Source organism: Panthera leo, chromosome E1 (assembly GCF_018350215.1).
Source record: "Panthera leo isolate Ple1 chromosome E1, P.leo_Ple1_pat1.1, whole genome shotgun sequence".
Lineage (NCBI taxonomy): Eukaryota > Metazoa > Chordata > Mammalia > Carnivora > Felidae > Panthera > Panthera leo.
In genome coordinates, this window is record NC_056692.1 from 14453389 (window position 1) to 14472984 (window position 19596).

At 40.7% G+C, this 19596-nt stretch overlaps 1 protein-coding gene across 7 annotated transcripts in view; it reads left to right on the forward strand.

Annotated features, from left to right (window-relative positions):
* The window catches only part of SMG6 (SMG6 nonsense mediated mRNA decay factor), a 227439-nt gene that overhangs the window by 1529 nt on the left and 206314 nt on the right, over positions 1-19596 (forward strand). For 6 of the 7 annotated variants that reach the window (XM_042914577.1, XM_042914578.1, XM_042914580.1 and 3 more), the window contains exons 2-8: positions 792-2532; positions 3039-3231; positions 3782-3892; positions 6804-6910; positions 7165-7243; positions 14682-14792; positions 15163-15375. In XM_042914577.1, the coding sequence (XP_042770511.1) occupies positions 792-2532; positions 3039-3231; positions 3782-3892; positions 6804-6910; positions 7165-7243; positions 14682-14792; positions 15163-15375 (2555 nt within the window). Of the gene's footprint in view, positions 1-90; positions 170-791; positions 2533-3038; positions 3232-3781; positions 3893-6803; positions 6911-7164; positions 7244-14681; positions 14793-15162; positions 15376-19596 lie in introns of those variants that run through there. The other variant, XM_042914574.1, reaches the window with a different exon arrangement.

Below are 19596 nucleotides of genomic sequence, written 5' to 3' on the forward strand. Positions count from 1 at the left end.
TTTCCTTCTCATATTCCACATCATAGTAGCAGTTAGTCCCAGTATTCTAATGATGATAGTCTAAGCAGTATTTCCTTAGAATGACTGCTAGCTGCTGTTAGAGAGTTGGTAAGCATGAGTGCAGTTGAAGAATGTGAAAGGAACTGCTTCCTGTTTGCTTCAACAGGAGGTACATGTTTGGGCAATTGGTATCCTAAAAGAAGAGGATTGTCCTGGCCAAGTTCAGAGACTGGAATTGCAAATTTTTTCTTCAGAGATGTCCAGAACTGTGGATTGTTATGCATACCCCTCTTTTTCTCCTTTCCCATAAGCTACTCCTGTGTTAAAAAGGACTTAGCCACTCTGGAAAAATGTTGGAGGCACTAGAAGAAAAGATTCAGATGGATCCAAGGGCTCCATAGCAGAGAACAGTCTGATGCTTAAATGATCAGAGATCTTTTATTCTGGCAGTGAGGTAGTTTGGGGTCTTGGGGATCTGGATATGACTTGGGTAACACAAAAGAGTATGATTTTTTTTTTTTTCCTGTTTCCCTAACCCAAGTGTAGGTAGCTCCAACATAATGAAGTTCTTAGCCTTGCCAGTTGCTGAGTAAATATTGTACATCTAGTAGAATTTCTGCTTCTTTAGAAATTTCCTTTCATGTCCACCAATATTAACATTTTCATGTGTAATTCTTGCTAGGCTTTTCTGTTACTTGACCGGAATGACAGTGTTTTTTTTTTTTCCCTTCCCTCCCCTTTTATTCTTTTCTTCTACCTGTTCCTCCCCAACACTCTCTCCAACATTGCAGAAAACATGAAGGAGCCCAGGCAGCGCAAAGATAACAGGCGCCCAGATCTGGAAATCTATAAGCCTGGTCTTTCCCGGCTAAGGAACAAACCTAAAATCAAGGAACCTTCTGGGGGTGATGAATTTAAGGATGAAATTGTTAATGACAGAGATTGTTCTGCTGTTGGAAATGGTACACAGCTCATTAAAGATGTCTGCAAGGAACTGGATAATCAACACCAAAATGGTCCTTTAGATCCAGAAAATACTCGGGCACAGGAGTCCTTTCCTAGGACTTCTGGACAAGAGGATCGAAGTCTAAGAATTATCAAGAGAACAAAGAAACCTGACATGCAGATCTACCAGCCTGGAAGGCGTTTGCAGACTATTACCAAAGAATCAACTAGCAGGGTGGGTGAGGAAGAAATCCTCAACCAGGTAGAACAACTGAGAGTAGAAGAAGATGAATATAGGGGAAATGTGAAAGAGGAGGTTGTGAATAAACCAGATAAAGATGAGGCAGAAAAGAGCCTCAATGGTGACAGAGTAAGGGTTGCAAAGGGAGAAAAAGGAAGGAGGATTGAAAAGGGGGAGGGGATAAAGAAAGTGAATGATGACCCGGCACAGGGGAAGCCAGGTTCTGCAAAGCGCTACTCCCGCTCAGACAAACGGAGGAACCGATACCGCACTTGCAGTACCAGCTCAGCTGGCAGCAACAACAGTGCTGAGGGGGCTGGCCTGACTGATAACGGATGTCGTCGCCGCCGACAGGATCGGACCAAGGAGAGACCACGACTGAAGAAGCAAGTATCTATGTCCTCCACTGATTCTTTAGACGAGGACAGAATTGATGAGTCTGATGGACCCAGGAGGAGCTCGGAAAGGAAGAAACATTTAGAAAGAAGCTGGTCTGGCCGGGGGGAGGGAGAGCAGAAAAGCAACGGGAAAGAAAACCGAGGCACACTTCATGTCACTTTTGATGCAGAAACCATGAACAAAGATTCCCCCATGGTGAGATCATCCAGGGAGGATGTGGATAGGATAAAGCCTGACAAAGGCTTGAGCAGTGGGGGCAAAGGCTCTGAGAAGCAAGAGTCCAAAAACCTGAAGCAAGAACTTCGGGGTCGGGGACGAGGCATTCTGATTCTGCCTGCCCATACCACCCTATCTGTCAATTCAGCCGGTTCTCCAGAATCTGCACCTTTGGGACCTCGGCTTTTATTTGGATCTGGTAGTAAGGGATCTCGGAGTTGGGGCCGAGGAGGCACCACTCGACGATTATGGGACCCAAACAATCCTGATCAGAAACCTGCTCTAAAGAGCCAGACGCCCCAACTACATTTCTTGGACACTGATGATGAAGTCAGCCCTACTTCTTGGGGTGACTCCCGCCAGGCCCAAGCATCTTACTATAAGTTTCAAAACTCTGACAACCCCTATTATTACCCCCGGACACCAGGTCCTGCCTCCCAGTATCCTTATACAGGCTATAGCCCTCTGCAGTACCCAGTGGGCCCTACGAATGGTGTGTACCCTGGGCCTTACTACCCGGGCTACCCGACTCCAGCAGGACAGTATGTTTGTGGCCCTCTTCCTGCCAGCACCATGAGTCCTGAGGAGATGGAACAGCACATGAGGAACATGCAGCAGCAGGAGCTGCATAGGCTTCTCCGGGTGGCTGACAACCAGGAACTGCAGCTCAGCAACCTGCTCTCCAGGGACCGCATCAGTCCGGAGGGCCTGGAGAAGATGGCTCAGCTCAGGTATGGTGTGTTCCATCCCGGCTAGAGGGGAATGGATATAAGCTGGAGGCATATGGGCTCCTGTGGCTGAGGAAGGTAGAAACTTTTTAGGCAGGTCACTAGGTGAGTTGTATATGGAAGGGGCAGTTTCTAGTCTTAGAGATGATTATGCTTCCCACTTTTTCTTTAAGAAAAAAAAAAAATCTTTAAGAGAACATGGAATCTGGAAATGGAAAAGGAAAGACTTTCCAGAATGCCAAGAAGTGAACAGCATATAACTTGTGGTGGAGATCTTATTTCAGCTGTTAAATTTAGGTAGAGGCATATGGGGAAAAACTACTTTCCTAGACATAACTGTCTTTAGAATGACATTCTGCTGCAGAGTGGAAAGTCAAATGAGTACTGTACCTGGTGGCATTTTGGATTTCCTGCCAAGGAAGGTGTTTAATTTGCAAGAAGCTCAAATCTTGGGTCTAGCCTTTCCTGTGGTGTATTTGGAGCTAGAAGTTGCATGTATTTTATTCCAGAGCTGAACTGCTGCAGCTATATGAGCGCTGTATCCTATTAGATATTGAGTTCTCTGATAATCAGAATGTGGATCAGATCCTGTGGAAGAATGCTTTCTATCAGGTGATTGAGAAGTTCAGGCAGCTTCTCAAGGATCCGAATGTTGAGAACCCAGAGCAGATTCGGAACAGACTTTTGGAGCTCTTGGATGAGGTAAACCATCATCTTTTTGCCCTCAGGATAAAGGCTTCAGCATTCTGTAGTTGTGATGGGTTTTTATCACCGGAAATATGATTTATGGCGGAACATTGACGAAATACTTTATGCTCTTTTCATGGGTTTAGGCCTGCCCTACCCTGTTGCTTCCTTGGGATCATAACTAACTGGCAGTTGGAGTTAGTTCTGAGCTTGGAAATTTTCTGAATGTCTTGTTTGGAGGGCGGGTGGCTGTTGGGAGAGAAAGCGTGTGTGTGTGTGTGTGTGTGTGTGTGTGTGTGTGTGTCTGTGTGTGTGTGTGTCTGTGTGTGTGTGTGTCTGTGTGTGTGTGTGTGTGTTCTTTCATATTTTTAAAACCATGGAGGGGCTTATGCTATGGATTTGTCTTGTGTTTAGTTGGTGACCAGTAAATACTGTGTGTGCCTCTATTTACATGGGATGATTAAACATTAGCAGAACTGTGGACAGGTTACCTAACCCAGTTCCTGGTGGGTAGATTGGATCAGAACAGCCTGATTCAGCTGTTTCTTATTTTTTGTCTTTATAGGGTAGTGACTTCTTTGATAGTTTGCTTCAGAAGCTGCAGGTTACTTACAAGTTCAAACTGGAGGACTACATGGATGGTCTTGCCATTCGCAGCAAGCCATTACGCAAGACAGTAAGCCAGCTTCTATATCTTAAATGTATTCATCCATTTAGTAAGCATTTATCCAGTGTTAGTTATGTGCTAAGCACTGTGCTGGGTGTTGAGGATACAGAATGAAAGATACAGTCCAACGGGGGAACAGACTGATTAAACCAACAATTATAATGTAATAAGTACGTACTAATGTAATGTTATATATACAGTGTTGAAGGGGCACAGTGTGGAGTGGCTCTAATTCAGACTCGTGGGGTCAAGGAAAACTTCTGAGAGACTCTCAAGTCTTGAAACATGACCGGGAGTGGAAGGGGCAGTACAAGGTACAGCAAGAGAGAATTAGGCCTTGTTAGAAAGCACAAGAAGTTCAGTATGCTGGTTTTTGTAATGTGGAGTCGGGCTGTTGTAGGAGGTAAAGCAAATGAAGTAGAAAGGGATAGATCAAAGACTTTTGTATGCCATAGTGAAGAGTTTGGACTTCATTTTGGAAAGCGGTGAGGAACCATTGATTGAACTTCAGTAAATGGATTTCTTCTTAGAACCAGTCACTCTGGCAAATGGATGAGTTTGGGCAAGAATGGAGGTAGGAGAGTCAGGTTGTGGGCCTGAACTAAGGTAGAAGTAATGGAGGTGGAAAAGAGGAAACAAATTGGAAAGATCTAAGGGAAATATAATTAACTCGCTGGCAATTTGATGTGAGTGATGAGACAGGAGGCATAAAGAGTGTAGATCATTTTCCAGTTTGTGGCCTAGGAGAGTGGCTGGGAAGGAAGAGGTTAATAGTTCAGTTTTGGCTGTGTTTAAGTGGGAGAACTTAAAAATGCACAAAGAAGTATTCTGGTCTGTTTGAAGCTCAGGAGAAAGAGCTAAGCATGTGATATAGATTCAGAAGTCATCAATGTATAAGTGATAGTTGAAGGAGAAGTTGGGATGCTGGGATATATTGGCCAGTCAGCCAGAGAATAGGGGCGGATCAAATTTCTAGGTGGTAGTAGATAAAATTGGTAAAGTGCTGTAGAGTCATTGAATGTTAAGATTACTAAAAGTGTCCATTGGATGACTTTATTACAATTTATTTTCGTTGGAGAGGATGGAAGCCAGAGTATAGTGAATAAGAGGTGGGACAGTAGATAACAAAGGGAGGAATATAGACCATTCTTTTAAGAATCTTGGCTGCAAAGGCAAGGAGGGAAGATAGTAGTTAAAGGAGAACACAGTGTCAAGAGAAGTTTGTCTTTAACCTGGAAGAGGCTTAAGCATATTTGTATATTGGGAGGAAAGAGCCAAAAGAAAGGAAGAGGCTAAAGACTCATTAGAGAAAGGCATATGAATTATGGAGCAGAGACTTCCTCTTGCTTTTCTATTTCTTCTGATGATTGCTGTGTACAAACTCTGTCATTAATCAACAAGTATTTGTTGAGATCTTCCTACATGCCATGTGCCTTTCTAGGCACACATGATTCATTGTGGAACAAGAAAGCCATGATCCCAGCTCCTGGAGTTTAGAGTTTGATTAGGGGTGAGTACGGATGTTGGATTAGTAATTACAGATGCAGTGACTTCGGCAGAGGATGTATGGTGTGGGTCTAATGTAAAGGGCTTTAGAGGATCCTAGAAGACTGAGGAAGTTGCGCTTAAGCTGGGGCTGAAGACCTGGGTTGTTAGCCAGATGAAGGTGTGTGTGAAGATGCTAGAACATTCTCTGGAGAGGAAGTAGTATATATGCAGGTCCTGAAGTGGGAAAGAGCATGGTGTGTTAGGAAAACTGAGAGAAGTCTAATCTGACTGAGGCCCAGAGAGAGGCGGGAAGTGGTGTTGAAGAGATGAACAGAAGCTCGATCGTCTGGGACTTCATCCTAAGGAGAGCCTTTGCTGGAATTTGGTCCCCCCCGTTGAGATGGCAGAGTGCTACAGTATGGAAACAGAATTGGTTTTTTTGGTGTTTTATCAGTTAACTACCGAGGGTTCTTGGTGTTCATTCATAGAATGTGCCGAATAGTGAGGACTCTGAAGGTATGTGACATGTAGTGGTATGTAACTTTGCTGAGGCACGCATTTGTTATGTATTAGGAGGCTGATGTGCTGCAGCTAGTTATTGAGCTCGTGGATGAGCCTTGCTAAGGCATCAGAATCTACCTCTTCTTGAAGCTTTGTTCTTTACTCGTGATGTGTTAATTTCTTGTGTGTGGTGAAGTGGAGTGGAATTGTATGTTACAAAGTGATGTTCCTTAGGTTTTTTGGTTGGACATATGTCTTGGGATTGAGAAAACTCTTGTTTTCTGAGTGACAGATTCCAAGCCCATTAGTGAGAAAACATACATGGAGAGGGAGAGAGAACTACAACTATGTTGTAGGTGTTTGGTAAAGGGTAACTATATTATTAGTTCTAGGGGATATTACTGTTTTTTGCAAAGTGAGTGTAAGGCAGTAACACAGTACAGTGATAATAATAGTTTGAGGAGAGAGAGGACAGGAAAATAAAAGAATAAATAGTTATCTTACTATTTGTATATCACTTTATAATTTATGGAGTATTTAACACTTATTCTCTTCACTTACCTTGTGGAATATGTATTTCTACATTCAGATGAAGAAACTTGAGTCCTCCAAACAGTCCCAAAGACCTATGTAAAATCACACAACTCTGACATAGGTTTCCTGACTCCTAGTTTCAAAATGTTTTCTTCTATTTACTTGGGACTTGAAATAAGAATGACACCCTCTTGTTTCTGCCATTCTTTCTCATTAAATTTTGCATCATGTTGTTGGCTGTTTTTTAGTAGCCAAGTTTAGACTGAAAATTTTTACTTTGTTCAGGACTACTAGTGCCTTATTAATGCTGCTCTTGTCACTTTGATCCCATCCCTGTCCTTTGGGGTTGAAGTTACAGTTTCTTGGGTACACTACTAACTGATCATTTTTTCTGAAGGTAAAATATGCTTTGATCAGTGCCCAGCGGTGTATGATTTGCCAAGGAGATATCGCTAGGTATCGGGAACAAGCCAATGACACAGCAAACTACGGGAAAGCACGCAGGTACTTTTGCCTCTTGTTCATTGCTTCTCTTTCCTTGTGGCGTTAGGCTAAGCCCTATTAAGAGCAATGGGCCACCTGAGCTGCCTCCCATATGGAAGTCCTACAGTTGTCCCTATTGGTCTCTGTTACCAGGCTTTACCACTCCAGCGTTACATCTAACACTCCAGCTATGTCTTAAGCAGTAAGGGCTGTCAAGTGATGAAATGGAAAGAGTTGATGTGGAGCTAGCATTTTTTACTGTTTTTCTATTCCAGTTGGTACCTAAAGGCCCAGCATATTGCTCCCAAGAATGGGCGCCCCTATAACCAGTTGGCTCTGCTGGCAGTGTACACGGTAAGCAATCTTATGGACAGGGGAAGTGTTTCCAGGCAGTATCTTAGAAAGAATGGATTTTGATAGTATCAGCTCCTGGAGCTGGAATTCATCTGAACACTAAACCCAAAGAATATCCTTTGCTGCCTCCCATCCTCACCTTCCTTTTGTTCCTTTCAGAGGTAAGTTGTCAGTGATCCTTACTTCGGTTGAATCTGTGCTTGATCCACTTTCATCGCCCTTCAGTTCCTAAGGGAGTGCTCATGCCCCAGCCAAACACCACTCTCTGTTTTTGACCAAGGCTTCTGCTCTGAATCTTAATCTTGTTGCTTCCCTTCGCTGTCCTGTTGAATAAGGTTACTCATTTCCAGAAGGAAAATAAGAATCCTTTTCACTTTTCCTTAAAGTCCTCACCTATCCTTAAGTAGTCAGATCCTTCTTTTCCCCGGACATTCCTCTTAGCTTTCCACCTAAGGAGCCCCTTTAGCAGAAGCACTTAGTTCCAAATCGTATCTTCCTAGATCTTACCAGACTTCTCTAAATGTACCTCTAACAGAGAGTCTTGGGAGCTGATAATGGCCCCTAGTAAGGAAGCTGAATTGAAGGGGGGGAAGTTCAATGGTAGGTATCAAAGATTTAAGTGTAAAGTAGCTAACATGTCATTTAGCAGGTAGCGTTTTCATAATTCTGTAAAATTCATTGCCCAAATAAACAATGTTTGAATTCAAAAAATTTTTTTTGAATTAAAAATTTTTATTCCCCTTTACTCTACAAAAGATTCCAAAAAATTCCTACTGCTTAATTATGGATTGAAATTATTGATTAAATAATGTGGTTTACAGATACACTTCCTTCAAAATCTATTGAGTATCTTCACTCACTTTTTATTGTCTTTAGTACATTAACAGTATTGTGCAACCATCAACTCTGTCTAGTTCCAGACATTTTCTTCACCCCAAAAGGAAACCCCATACCCATTACTCTCCATTCCTTCCACCTCTCAGCCTCTGGCAATCATTAGTTTATTTCTGTCTCAGGATCTATCTATTGAATGTTTCATGTAAATGGAATCATAGTATGTGACCTTTTATATCTGGCTTCTTTCATTTACCATAAAGTTTTTGAGGTTCATTTATGTTGTAGGATGTCTCAGCACTTCATTTGTATGGCCAAGTAATACTCTCTTTGCATCAATATACCATACTTATTCATTAGTTGATGGACGTTTTGGTTGTTTTCAACTTTCACCTATTGTGAATAGTGCTTTGTCAAGTACAGGTATTTGTTTGAATATCTGTTTTCAGTTCTTTTGGGTCTATACCTAGGAGTGGAGGAGCACCTGGGTGCCTCAGTCAGTTAAGCGTGTGACTGTTGGTTTCGGCTCAGGTCATGATCTCATGGTTCATGGGTTCGAGCCCCATGTTGAGCTGACAGTGCAGAGCCTGCTTGGGATTCTCTCTTTTTTCCTTTCCTTCTGCTCTTCCCCTGCCCATGTGCTTTCTCTCTCTCTTTCCCACTCTCTAAAAAAACAAAAAAACAAAACAAAACAAAAAAACAAAGAAACAAGCTAGGAGTGGAATTGCTGGGTTGTATGGTAATTCTGTGTTTAACTTTTTAAGGGACCACCAAACTTCTTCATAGAGGCTGCACCATTTTACATTCCTACCAGCAATGTACAAGGGTTCCAGTTCCTCCATGTTCTCACCAACATTTGTTATTTTTCATTTTTTTTGATTATGACCAGCCTAGTGAGTGTGAAGGGATATCTCTTTAATATTTGTTTCTTATTTTTTAAATTTTTTGGTCAGTTTTAGGTTTGCAGAGAAGTAAGCAGAAAGTACAGAGTTCCTATATATTCCCTCAACTCTCCTCTCCTCCATTTTCCCAGTCATTAACATCTTGCATTAGTGTAATACATTTGTTTATAATTGATGAGACAGCATTGATACGTTATCACTAACTAAAGTCCATAGTGTACATTAGGGTTCACTTTTATATTTTGTGTACATTTTGTGGATTTGAACAAATCTGTAATGACATGTATCCATCATTGTAGTGTCATACAGAGTAAGTTCACTGTCCTAAAAATACCCTGTGTTCCACCTTCCACCTGTTCATCCCCCCTCACTCCCTGAACCTCTAGCAATCTTAATTTTTACTGTCTCTGTAGTTTTGCTTTTTCTTGAATGTCATATAATTGGAACCATACAGTATGTAGCCTTTTCAGCTTTGCCTCTTTCACTTGGTAATATGCATTTAGGTTTATTTTTGTGGCTTGATAGCTCTTTTCTTTTTATTGTTGAGTAATAGTACTCCATTGTATGGATGTACCGCAGTTGGTTTATCCATTCCCCTATGGAAAGACATCTTGGTTGCTTACGAGTTTTGGTAATTATGAATAAAAATGCTATAAATGTTTGTGTGCAGGGCTTTGTGTGGACATAAGTTTTCATTTCATTTGAGTAAATACCAAAGGGTGTGATTGCTGGATTGTATGGTAAGAGCGGATGTAGTTTTGGAAGAAACTGCCAAATTGTCTTCTGAAGTGGCTGTGCCATTTTGCATTCCCGCTGGCCGTGGGTGAGAGTTCCCGTTGCTCTGCATCCTCATAAGCATTTAGTGTTATCAGTGTTTTGGATTTTGGTCATTCTGATGGGTGTGTAGTGTTATCATCTTGTTTTACTTTGCAATTCCCTAATGATACATGATGTGGAGCATCTTTTCGTATGCTTATTTGCCATCTGTGTGCATCTTTTTGTGAGGTGTATTGATCTTTTGCCCATTTTTAAATTGGGTTTTTTTTTTCTTACTGTTAAGTTTTAAAAGTATATTTTCGGGGTGACTGGGTGGCTCAGTCGGTTGAGTGTCTGACTTCAGCCCAGGTCATGATCCCGTGCTTTGTGGGTTCAAGCCCCACGTTGGGCTCTGTGCTGACAGGCTCAGAGCCTGGAGCCTGCTTTGGATTCTGTGTCTCCCTCTCTCTCTCCCCCTCCCCCACTCTGTCTATCTCCCAAAAATAAATAAATATTAAAAAAATTATTTAAAGAGTATATTTTGAATTTTTTTAAATTTTTCTTCTTTTTTTTTTTTTTTACATTTATTTATTTTTGAGAAACAGAGTGAGACAAAGCGTGAGCAGGGGAGGGGCAGAGAGAGAAGGAGACACAGAATCTGATGCAGGCTCCAGGCTCTGAGCAACTGGTCAGCACAGAGCCTGATGCAGGGCTCGAACCCACAAACTGTGAGATCATGACCTGAGCCAAAGTCGGACGCTCAACCGACTGAGACACACAGGCACCCCTATTTTGAAAATTTTTTAATGTTTATTTATTCTTGAGAAAGAGAGGCAGAGTGTGAGTTGGGGAGGGGCAGAGAGAGAGGGAGACACAGAATCCAAAGCAGGCTCCAGGCTCTGAGCTGTCAGCACAGAGCCTGATGCCGGGCTCGAACTCATGAACCAAAAGATCATGACCTGAGCCCAAGTCAGATGCTTAACCAACTGAGCCACCCAGGTGCCCCCAAGAGTATATTTTGAATACCACTCTTATCAGATACGTGTTTTGCGAATGTTTTCTCTGTGTGTGGTTTATCTTTTCATTTTCTTTCTTTTTATTTTTTAATTAAAAAAAATTTTTTAAGTTTATTTTTGAGAGAGAGACGGGGAGAGTGAGCGGGGGAGGGACAGAGAGAGAGAGAGAAAGAGAGAGAGAGAGAGAGAGAGAGAGAGAGAGGGAGAGAGAGAGAGGGAGAGAGAGAGAAAGAATCCCAAGCAGGCTCTGCACTGTCAGCATGGAGCCTGACGTGGGGCTTGAACTCACAAACCATGAGATCATGACTTGAGCTGAAACCAAGAGCTGGACGCTTAACTGACTGAGCCACCCAGGTGCCCCATATCTTTTCATTTTCTCAGCACAGAATAAGGTTTTAAATTTTAATGAAATCCATCTTATCAACTTTTTCTTTTGTGGATTGTGCTTATGGTTTAATATCTAAGAACTCTTCACCAAATCCAAGGTTACTTAGATTTTCTCCTGTGTTATCTTCTAGGATTTGTGTAGTTTTGCATTTTACATCTAGGTTCTGTGATCCATTTTGAGTTAATTGTTATGAAAGTTTTAAGGTCTGTGCAAGATCCATTGTTTTGCATGTGGATGTCCAGTTGTTTCAACTCCATTTGTTGAAAAGGTGATCCCTTCTCCATTGAATTGCCTTTCCTCCTCTGTCAAAGATCAGCTGACCATAACTGTGTGGGTCTCTTTCTGGGTTTTCTATTACATTCCATTGATCTATTTGGCTGTTCTTGGGCAGTACCATTGTCTTGATTACTGTAGCTTTATACTAAGTCTTGAAGTGAGGGAGTTTGGTCTTCTGACCATGTTCTTCTTTGTCAGTATTGTGTAGGCTATTCTGGATCTGCTTTTCTGTATTAGCTTTAGAATCAGTTTGTTGCTAACCTACAAATCTATTGATTTTGAAGTAGTATCTCATTGTGGTTTTGATTTGTATTTCCCTAATGACTAACGCTATTGAGCTGTACTTACTGGCCATTTGGAGAAATGTCTGTTCAAATCCTTTGCCCATTTTTTTCTTAAAAAAATTTTTTTTTTAAGTTTATAAACTTAGAGAGGAGCAAGGGAGGGGCAGAAAGAGAGGGAGAGAAAGAATCACAAGCAAGCTCTGCACTGACAGTGCAGAGCCCATTGCGGGGCTCAAACTCACAAACTGTGAGATCATGACCTGAGCTGGAGTCAAGAGTCAGATGCTTAACCAACTGAACCACCCTGGTGCCCCTGTCTTTTCACTTTCTTGATAATGTCTTCTGATGCCCAAAAGTTTTAAATTTTGATGAAGTCCAATTTATTTATCTTTTCTTTTGTTGCTTGTGCTTTTGTGTCATAGCTTTGAAACTATTATCAAATTCAGAGTTAAGCTATGTTTTCTTCTAGGAGTTTTTATAGTTATGGCTTCTGTATTTAGATCTTTGATCCGTTTTTCATTAATTTTTGTAGTTGGTGTGAAATAGAGTCCAACTTCAGTCTTTTGCATATAGATATCAATTGTTCCAGTACCATTTGTTGAATGTTCTTTCCCTATTGCCTAGTCTTGGAATTCTTGTTCAAAATCATTTGGTGCATGGTTTATTTCTGGACTCTTAGTTCTCTTCCATGGACCCATATGTCCCCCCTTATGCCAGCAACGCCAGCATTCTTTTAATTACTGTAGCTTTGTGGTCAGTTTTGAAATCAGGATATATGAGTTTTCCACCTTTATTCTTCTTTTTCAATATTATTTTTGCTATTTGGGGTTTCTTGTAATTCCATATGGATTTTAGGATCAGTTTTATCATTTCTGCAAAAAGAGTCATTGGGATTTTCATAAGAATTAGGTTGACCGTGTAGTTGCTTTGGGGAGTATTTACACAGATGTTTTTGATTTATTTAGGTCTTCTTTAATTTCTTTCAGACACGTTTTATAATCTTCAGTATATAAGTTTTACACGTTTACACTTGGTTATTAAATTCATTCCTAAGTATGTTACTCTTTTTGATGCTATTGTAAATGGAATTATTTTCTTAATTTCTCTTAAAGGTTGTTTATTACTAATGTATAGAAATATAATTGATTTTTGAGCATTGATCTTAGCCTTACAGCTTTACTGAATTCCCTCAATGGCTTTTCCCCATTCTGATTAAATTGGTATATTTTTCTTTCATAAATCTCTGACCTAAATTAGTAGTCCTTTCAAGTTCTTTTCCTCTGTCCCTCTTTTTCTGTCTGTCTTTTATCCTACTTGTCTTTTAGTGTCACTTTCTCAGTTTTCTGTGTCTTCTATCAGTATTTCAGTGAATCTCAAGAATTCAATGAGAACATGCTTGTGCACAGTGCTTTGCTAGGTACTCTGAATGATGAATATGTGATATGATCTGAAAAAAAGTATTGAAAAGACAAGTGAGGTGTGTAGACAGTGATACAAATTAGACTTCATGAAATGTGATGTGTTGATTGTTAAATGCACTGTTATTTTCTGGACCACTAAGAAAGAATATGTGAGTTATTATAAATGAGATATAATGGTAGATATTGATTGTAAATCAATTTCAGAGATGTTAAAATATGAAAAAATCATTGTAGAATTGACAAAACAGCCTAAAATCAAGTGAGTAGTATTGACTGAGATTAGTATGGAATAGAATAATATTAAAAATAGCCCCCATTGGAGACACCTGGCTGGCTCAGTCAGTAGAGCATGCAACTCTTGACCTAGGGGTTGTGAGTTTGAGCCCCACATTGGGTATACTAGAGATTACTTAAAAATAAAATCTTAAAAAACAAATAGTCCCCATTGAACTGACTATAATAGTATGTCAGATATTCTGTTAAAGTGTATGCATTATATGAATTTTAATCTTTTTGGGAGCCATATGTGTGTAAACATCTCCATTTTACAGATAAGGAAACCTCTAGGTTGATTTCTTTTGAGTTATAGCTAATAAATGGCAGGACCAGTTCAAACTCAGGCAGTTGACCTTAGAATGTGTATCTTTAACCATGCTAGCAGAATACAAGATGTAAGGTTTTTTGTTATTGTTGTTTGTTTGTTTGTTTGTTTGTTTGTTTAAAATGCAAGTTTTAAGGAATGAGTTACTGGGGAGAGAGAGAAGTTAGTATTCTAGATGCATTTTGAGACAGAAAAAAGGGGAAAAGTGTATATGAACTTGAAGAGAGAAAGGGTTTTTGACATTCCTTCTCCCTTTATTTCAGTGTTTTCTTTTTTTTTCTCCTTTCTGGCCTCTCTGTTTTACTTCTTTTCCTTATTAACTGGTTGTAAAACTGACTTGAAGTATTTATTTGCTGAATTCATTGGATAGTAGTTTGTATTTCCCTTCCTCAGTAGAGTCAGTGTGGTATAGTGAAAACGTGAACCAGACAGACCAAGGTTCATATATTGGCTTACCCGGGATTTGGCTTGGAGACCTTGTTGGACAACTTAGGTTGTTGGACAGCAATCTCCTTGAGCTTCCGTTTCCTCATTTCTAAAATGGGAATAATCATGCCTGTGGGGCAGTGTCCTTAGGCTTAGAGGTAAAATCTATAAAGTGATGGTCACTTGTCTCACTATATTTAATCAGTGATGTTGCCATTGTTTATAATTTTTAAAACACTAATTAGTGAGCTGAACCTTGTCTTTTTCTAAAACCAAAAGGTAACTGGATTTTATATTTCATGAGGCTCTTCATTCTTTTTCTCCTCCTTGTGAGCACTTGGCTCATAAGATACAGTACTGTGCAAGAAGAGCTCTCTGATGTAGTTGCCATGGCTTCTTCCGTGGATAGCATTCTGATTTTCTTATTGGAATTCCTCACAGCCTGGGAGAGATAGTAATTTTCTAGGTCAGCTGACTCAGGCTGGAGTCAGAAAAAGAATTGGTTGACTCGATGTCTTTGGCCTCTTTCTGCAGAGGAGGAAGCTTGATGCTGTCTATTACTATATGCGCAGTTTAGCTGCCAGCAACCCTATCCTGACTGCCAAGGAGAGTCTCATGAGCTTGTTTGAAGAGACCAAACGAAAGGTGAGTGGGATGCAGGCAGACTCATTCCTTCCTAACAGAATGTGTTTCTCTTAGTGCCTCTGTGTCCTCAGGGGAATGACTTATGATGGCCTCAAGGGGTCCCGCTGGGCTGTGCTGATGGAGTCAGTCAGCCTCTATGCAGAACCAAACTCATGTTTAGGAAAGTTCTCCAGGGCCCTTGGGTGTGCATCTTGTTTATGGAGTTAATAACGCCTATGAGACAAAGCAGATGATACTTTGCTACTTTGGGACTATAGCAAAGTCTTTACTTTTTATAGCCCTTGGGCAACAAACTCAGGTGAAGTGAGCGCCTCTTTTTATTAGCTGAATTCCAGGAGAGTCTGAGCTTATGTGTTTGTATATTGTACAGGCAGAACAGATGGAAAAAAAGCAACATGAGGAGTTGGAACTGAGCCCTGACCAATGGCGGAAAGGAAAGAAGTCTACTTTCCGGCATGTTGGAGATGACACCACTCGCTTAGAGATCTGGATCCACCCATCACATCCTCGGTCTTCCCAGGGCACTGAATCTGGGAAGGATTCTGAGCAGGAGAATGGGCTGGGCAGCCTGAGCCCAAGTGATGTAAGTTGCTGAGGGTGATCTAATGAGCAAGACTAACTAAGTAAACATGGGTGCCCCAGTACATGCAACTGGGAATCAGTGCACAGACATTTACCATTAATCACAGGGAAGGTAAATCACTTCAGGCTCTCTGATGTCATCTCTCACTTCCAGCTACACTTCTTTCACTTTATTATATGCTTCCCTCTCTCACCACTATGTGGCACTGTAGAATTTAGTAAAACTAGTTTTTCTAGAGGAAGATTTACTTAGCATAGGATGAGAATTTTTTGCTGCTTTGGCTTTGGAGTCACCAATATGATGCTTCCGAATTCTGTTGTGATTTTGTGAAGCTAGAGAGAGAGCATAGTTGGAAAACTGCAAATGGCTGGTTCATTGTGCCTTGAGAGTAAAATTCATAGTGGAGTGAATGATGGTGTGATCTTACCCTTCTCCTATCTACCCTTCTAATCTTACCCTTCTCCAAACTTTTCACAAAGCAGCCAGAGTTATATCTCTAAAATGTGTATCTGACAAGTTACTTCTTAGAAATAAGAATGAGAGTTTGCTACAATAATCCAAGTAAGATGTGAAAAAGATCTGAACCAGGAAATAGCTCTGGAGATGGGGAGAAGTGAACAGATATATGATATATATTAATGAGGTAGAATCCAAAGGACCTGATTGGACATGGGGAGCTGAAGGACAAGAGGAAGTCAAAAGTAATACCTATTTAGGTGTTTCTGGCTTGGAAACCAGGTGAGTACTGGTCTATTCCTTGAGATAGAGAATAGAGGTAGAATTGGTTTTAGGAGAAAAACAGTGAGTTTAGTTTTGGACATGCTGGAATTTCTGTAGGACACTGATGAAAAGAGATTTAAAGGCTAACATATCAAAAGTGGGGAGAGTGTTCTAAGTTAGAGTTGAAGATATTTGAAGGCATCCCCTTATAGATGGAATTGAAGTCATGAGAGTAGATTTAGTCACTTGAGGAGAAAACAGTGATAAATAGGCTGAAGGTCTAAGAGAGTAAGGAGATAGATGGCAGGGAGAAGTCCTTGCAGAGGATTGGAAGGGAGTAGAATCTGGAGCGCAAGTGCAGAGATTAGCCTGACTGAAGGTGAGAGATCCTTCTTTCTTATGCTTGAGGGAGAAGGGGGCAGGTAATTGGGGATCAGGTAAGTTTGTGGGTATTAGAGGAGAAAGATGTTTACTTTTTTCTCTTTGAAGTTGGAGACATTGTTGTCTGCTAAGAATGAATCAAAAGTAGTAGAATAGGAAGACTTCTTTGTGGTTTCATTTAAAATTGCCATTTTCTCTTTTTATGTCCTTCTTTAGCTCTTTTCTGCATGACTTGGAAAGTAGACATTGCTTATGAATGAAACTTCCAGTTTGCTATGTGCCATGATTTGCATGGGGTGCTTCAGGGGAGACTGAAGGTAGACTGTCTCACTGTTGCCCTTTTCTAGTTTGGATATTGCAGCCCCAAATTGGAAGCCTATATGAATAAGAGAGGAGTCATTCTATTGGGTTAGCTCCACTGTCTGTCTTTAAAATGAAAGCAGCGGGGTGCCTGGGTGGCTGTCGGTTAAGCATCCCACTTTGGCTCAGGTCACGATCTCACAGTTTGTGGGTTCGAGCCCTTTGTCGGGCTCTGTGCTGACAGCTCAGAGTCTGGAACCTGGAGCCTGCTTTGGATTCTGTGTCTCCCTCTCTCTCTGCCCCTCCCCTGCTTGTGCTGTATCTCTCTCTAAAAAAATAAATAAATGTTTAAATAAATAAATAAATGTTTAAGTAAATAAATGAATGAATAAATAAATAAATAAATAAATAAATAAATAAATAAATAAAATGAAAGCAGCAACAGCAATTTGAGAAAGCATTTTATGGCTTTCTTTGACCTTGGCCTCAAGGTTGGGGAGTATCCTCTGTAAAGGTTAAGGTTGTAACTAATACTCTATAGATCTCACTCTCCCATTGTGCTTCATTGATTTTTAAGTACTGTGTTTATAAGTTTATGTTTTTATTCTTTTTTTTTTTTTTAATGTTTATTCAGTTTTGAAAGACAGAGAGAGACAGAGCACAAGCAGGGGTGGGGCGGAGAGAGAGGGGGACACAGAATCTGAAGCAGGCTCCAGGCTCTGAGCTGTCAGCACAGAGCCCGACGTGGGGCTTGAACTCATGAACCCGGAGATCATGCCCTGAGCCGAAGTCAGACGCTCAACCGACTCAGCGACCCAGGCGCCCCATTTATGTTTTCATTCTTGTTTGCATCTCAGAGAAGGCATTTTCAGTTTATGGGCTGTCATTAGGTGTATTAAGTTTTATTAATTATTTTATTTTTAATTTTACTAATAATATATGAATGTAAGTTTAGTAGAAATTTCAAATGATTAAAGATATTAGCGGAGTGAAGTGGTCATTTCTTTCGTAACTATTCATGTTGTTTATGTATTTTCAGCTTACTTATTCTTGGGTAATTACTTTCCTTAATTTCTCTTAAATTTACATCTGTGAGGTTGGGCTTTTAGTTTGAGACTGCCAGCACCAGGGGAAGAAGTCTGCAGTTTCATAGCTCTTCGTTTATCCAGCCAGGAAACCTCCCTTCCTTTTTCACCTGCTTTCTCAGATCCTAAGTCTGCTTCCCATATTTTCTTTTTTAGAGAAGGCCCCAAGAACTTGGCTTGTTCTCTCTATTCCTTGGAACCTATAGTTGACAAGAAGTGGGGATTTAGTCACAGACATTTGAGTGATTAGGCATTGGGGATACAGATAGAGATTAAAACAACCAAAAACAACCAAAAATGATCTTTGACCTCAGGGAGCACTCAGTCATGTGGGGAAGACAAAAACATGCATATGTGATTATAGTGCAGTGTGCCAAGTGCTATGATAAAGGGGAGCATGAGAGGCTACAGAAGAACAGGGTCAGGGCACCTAATTTGGGCAGGGTTTCGGAAGGGTTAGGCATTTTGCAGCTGAAGGATGATGTAAGGGCATTTCCTCTCTGAGACCTGAGGCTTGGGAACTGCAGTATGGCCGAAGGCTATACTATATATATACTTTTCTCGATTTCCACTACCACCATCCTAGTCCAAGCTCTCATCGGTAATCCACAGACTTTTGAAAAAGTTCCTAATGGTCTTTTCACATTTATTCTTGGTCCTCCTTTGACATTTATTTTTCTTTTTTTCTTTTATTATTATTTTTTAATTAAAAAAATTTTTTTTAGAATTTTTTTTTTTTTTTTTTTTGAGAGCGAGCAAGGGAGAGGCAGGGAGAGAGAGAGAGAGAGAGAGAGGAGAGAGAGAATCCCAAGCAGGCTCTGCGCTGTCAGAGGAGAGCCCAATGTAGGGCTCAAACCCATGAACTATTAGATTATGACCTGAGCTGAAACCAACAGTCGGACACTTAACCTACTGAGCCACCCAGGTACCCCTTATTTTACTATTTTTTAATGTTTATTTATTTGTTTATTTATTTTGAGTGAGTGCATATGTGTGTGCGCAAGCAAGAGTCAGGGGCAGAGAGATAGGAGAGAGAGAGAGAGAGAGAGAGAGAGAGAGAATTCCAAGCAGGCTCTGTGCTGTGAGTGCGAGGCTTGATCCCATGGACCATGAGATCATGACCTGAGCCAAAATCAAGAGTTGGACGCTTAACTGAATGAGCCACCAGGCACCCCAGGCCTTTTTTTAGATAGTAACCTAAGTGAGCTTCCAGATACACATTTTTGATTGAAAGTCTTCAGTTGTTTCTGTTTGCTCTCGGAGTCATGTCCAAAATCTGTACTGTAGTATACTGGGCCCCACATGATTTGGCCCCTGCAACTTCTGACCATACCTTCTCACCATACTTCTCTTCCGCCCCCCCACCCCCAGCCCTGTTGTACTGGTTTCTTCGTGAAGGGCCCAAGTTCTTTTCTGACCCTTGGCTATCACACATTCTCTCTTTCTGCAGTGCTCTTCTCTATCAGTCCCATTCTTATCCTTAAATTCTCAGTCTAAATATCATTTCCCTTTTCCAGGGAAGCTTTTTCTGATCCCTGAGCCTGGATGTTACCCCTTTGTAACCCCATTTTTAATTAAGTACTTTTGGGTACAGTTTTGTTGTTGTTGGTTAAAATCTTTCCCTTGCTGGATTCATGGCTCTGTGAGAGGTCCATATCTATTTGTTCACTTACTTTATCCCCAGTGCCCACATTTACAGGAGTTTAAATAAATCTTAGTTGAATATATAAATGAT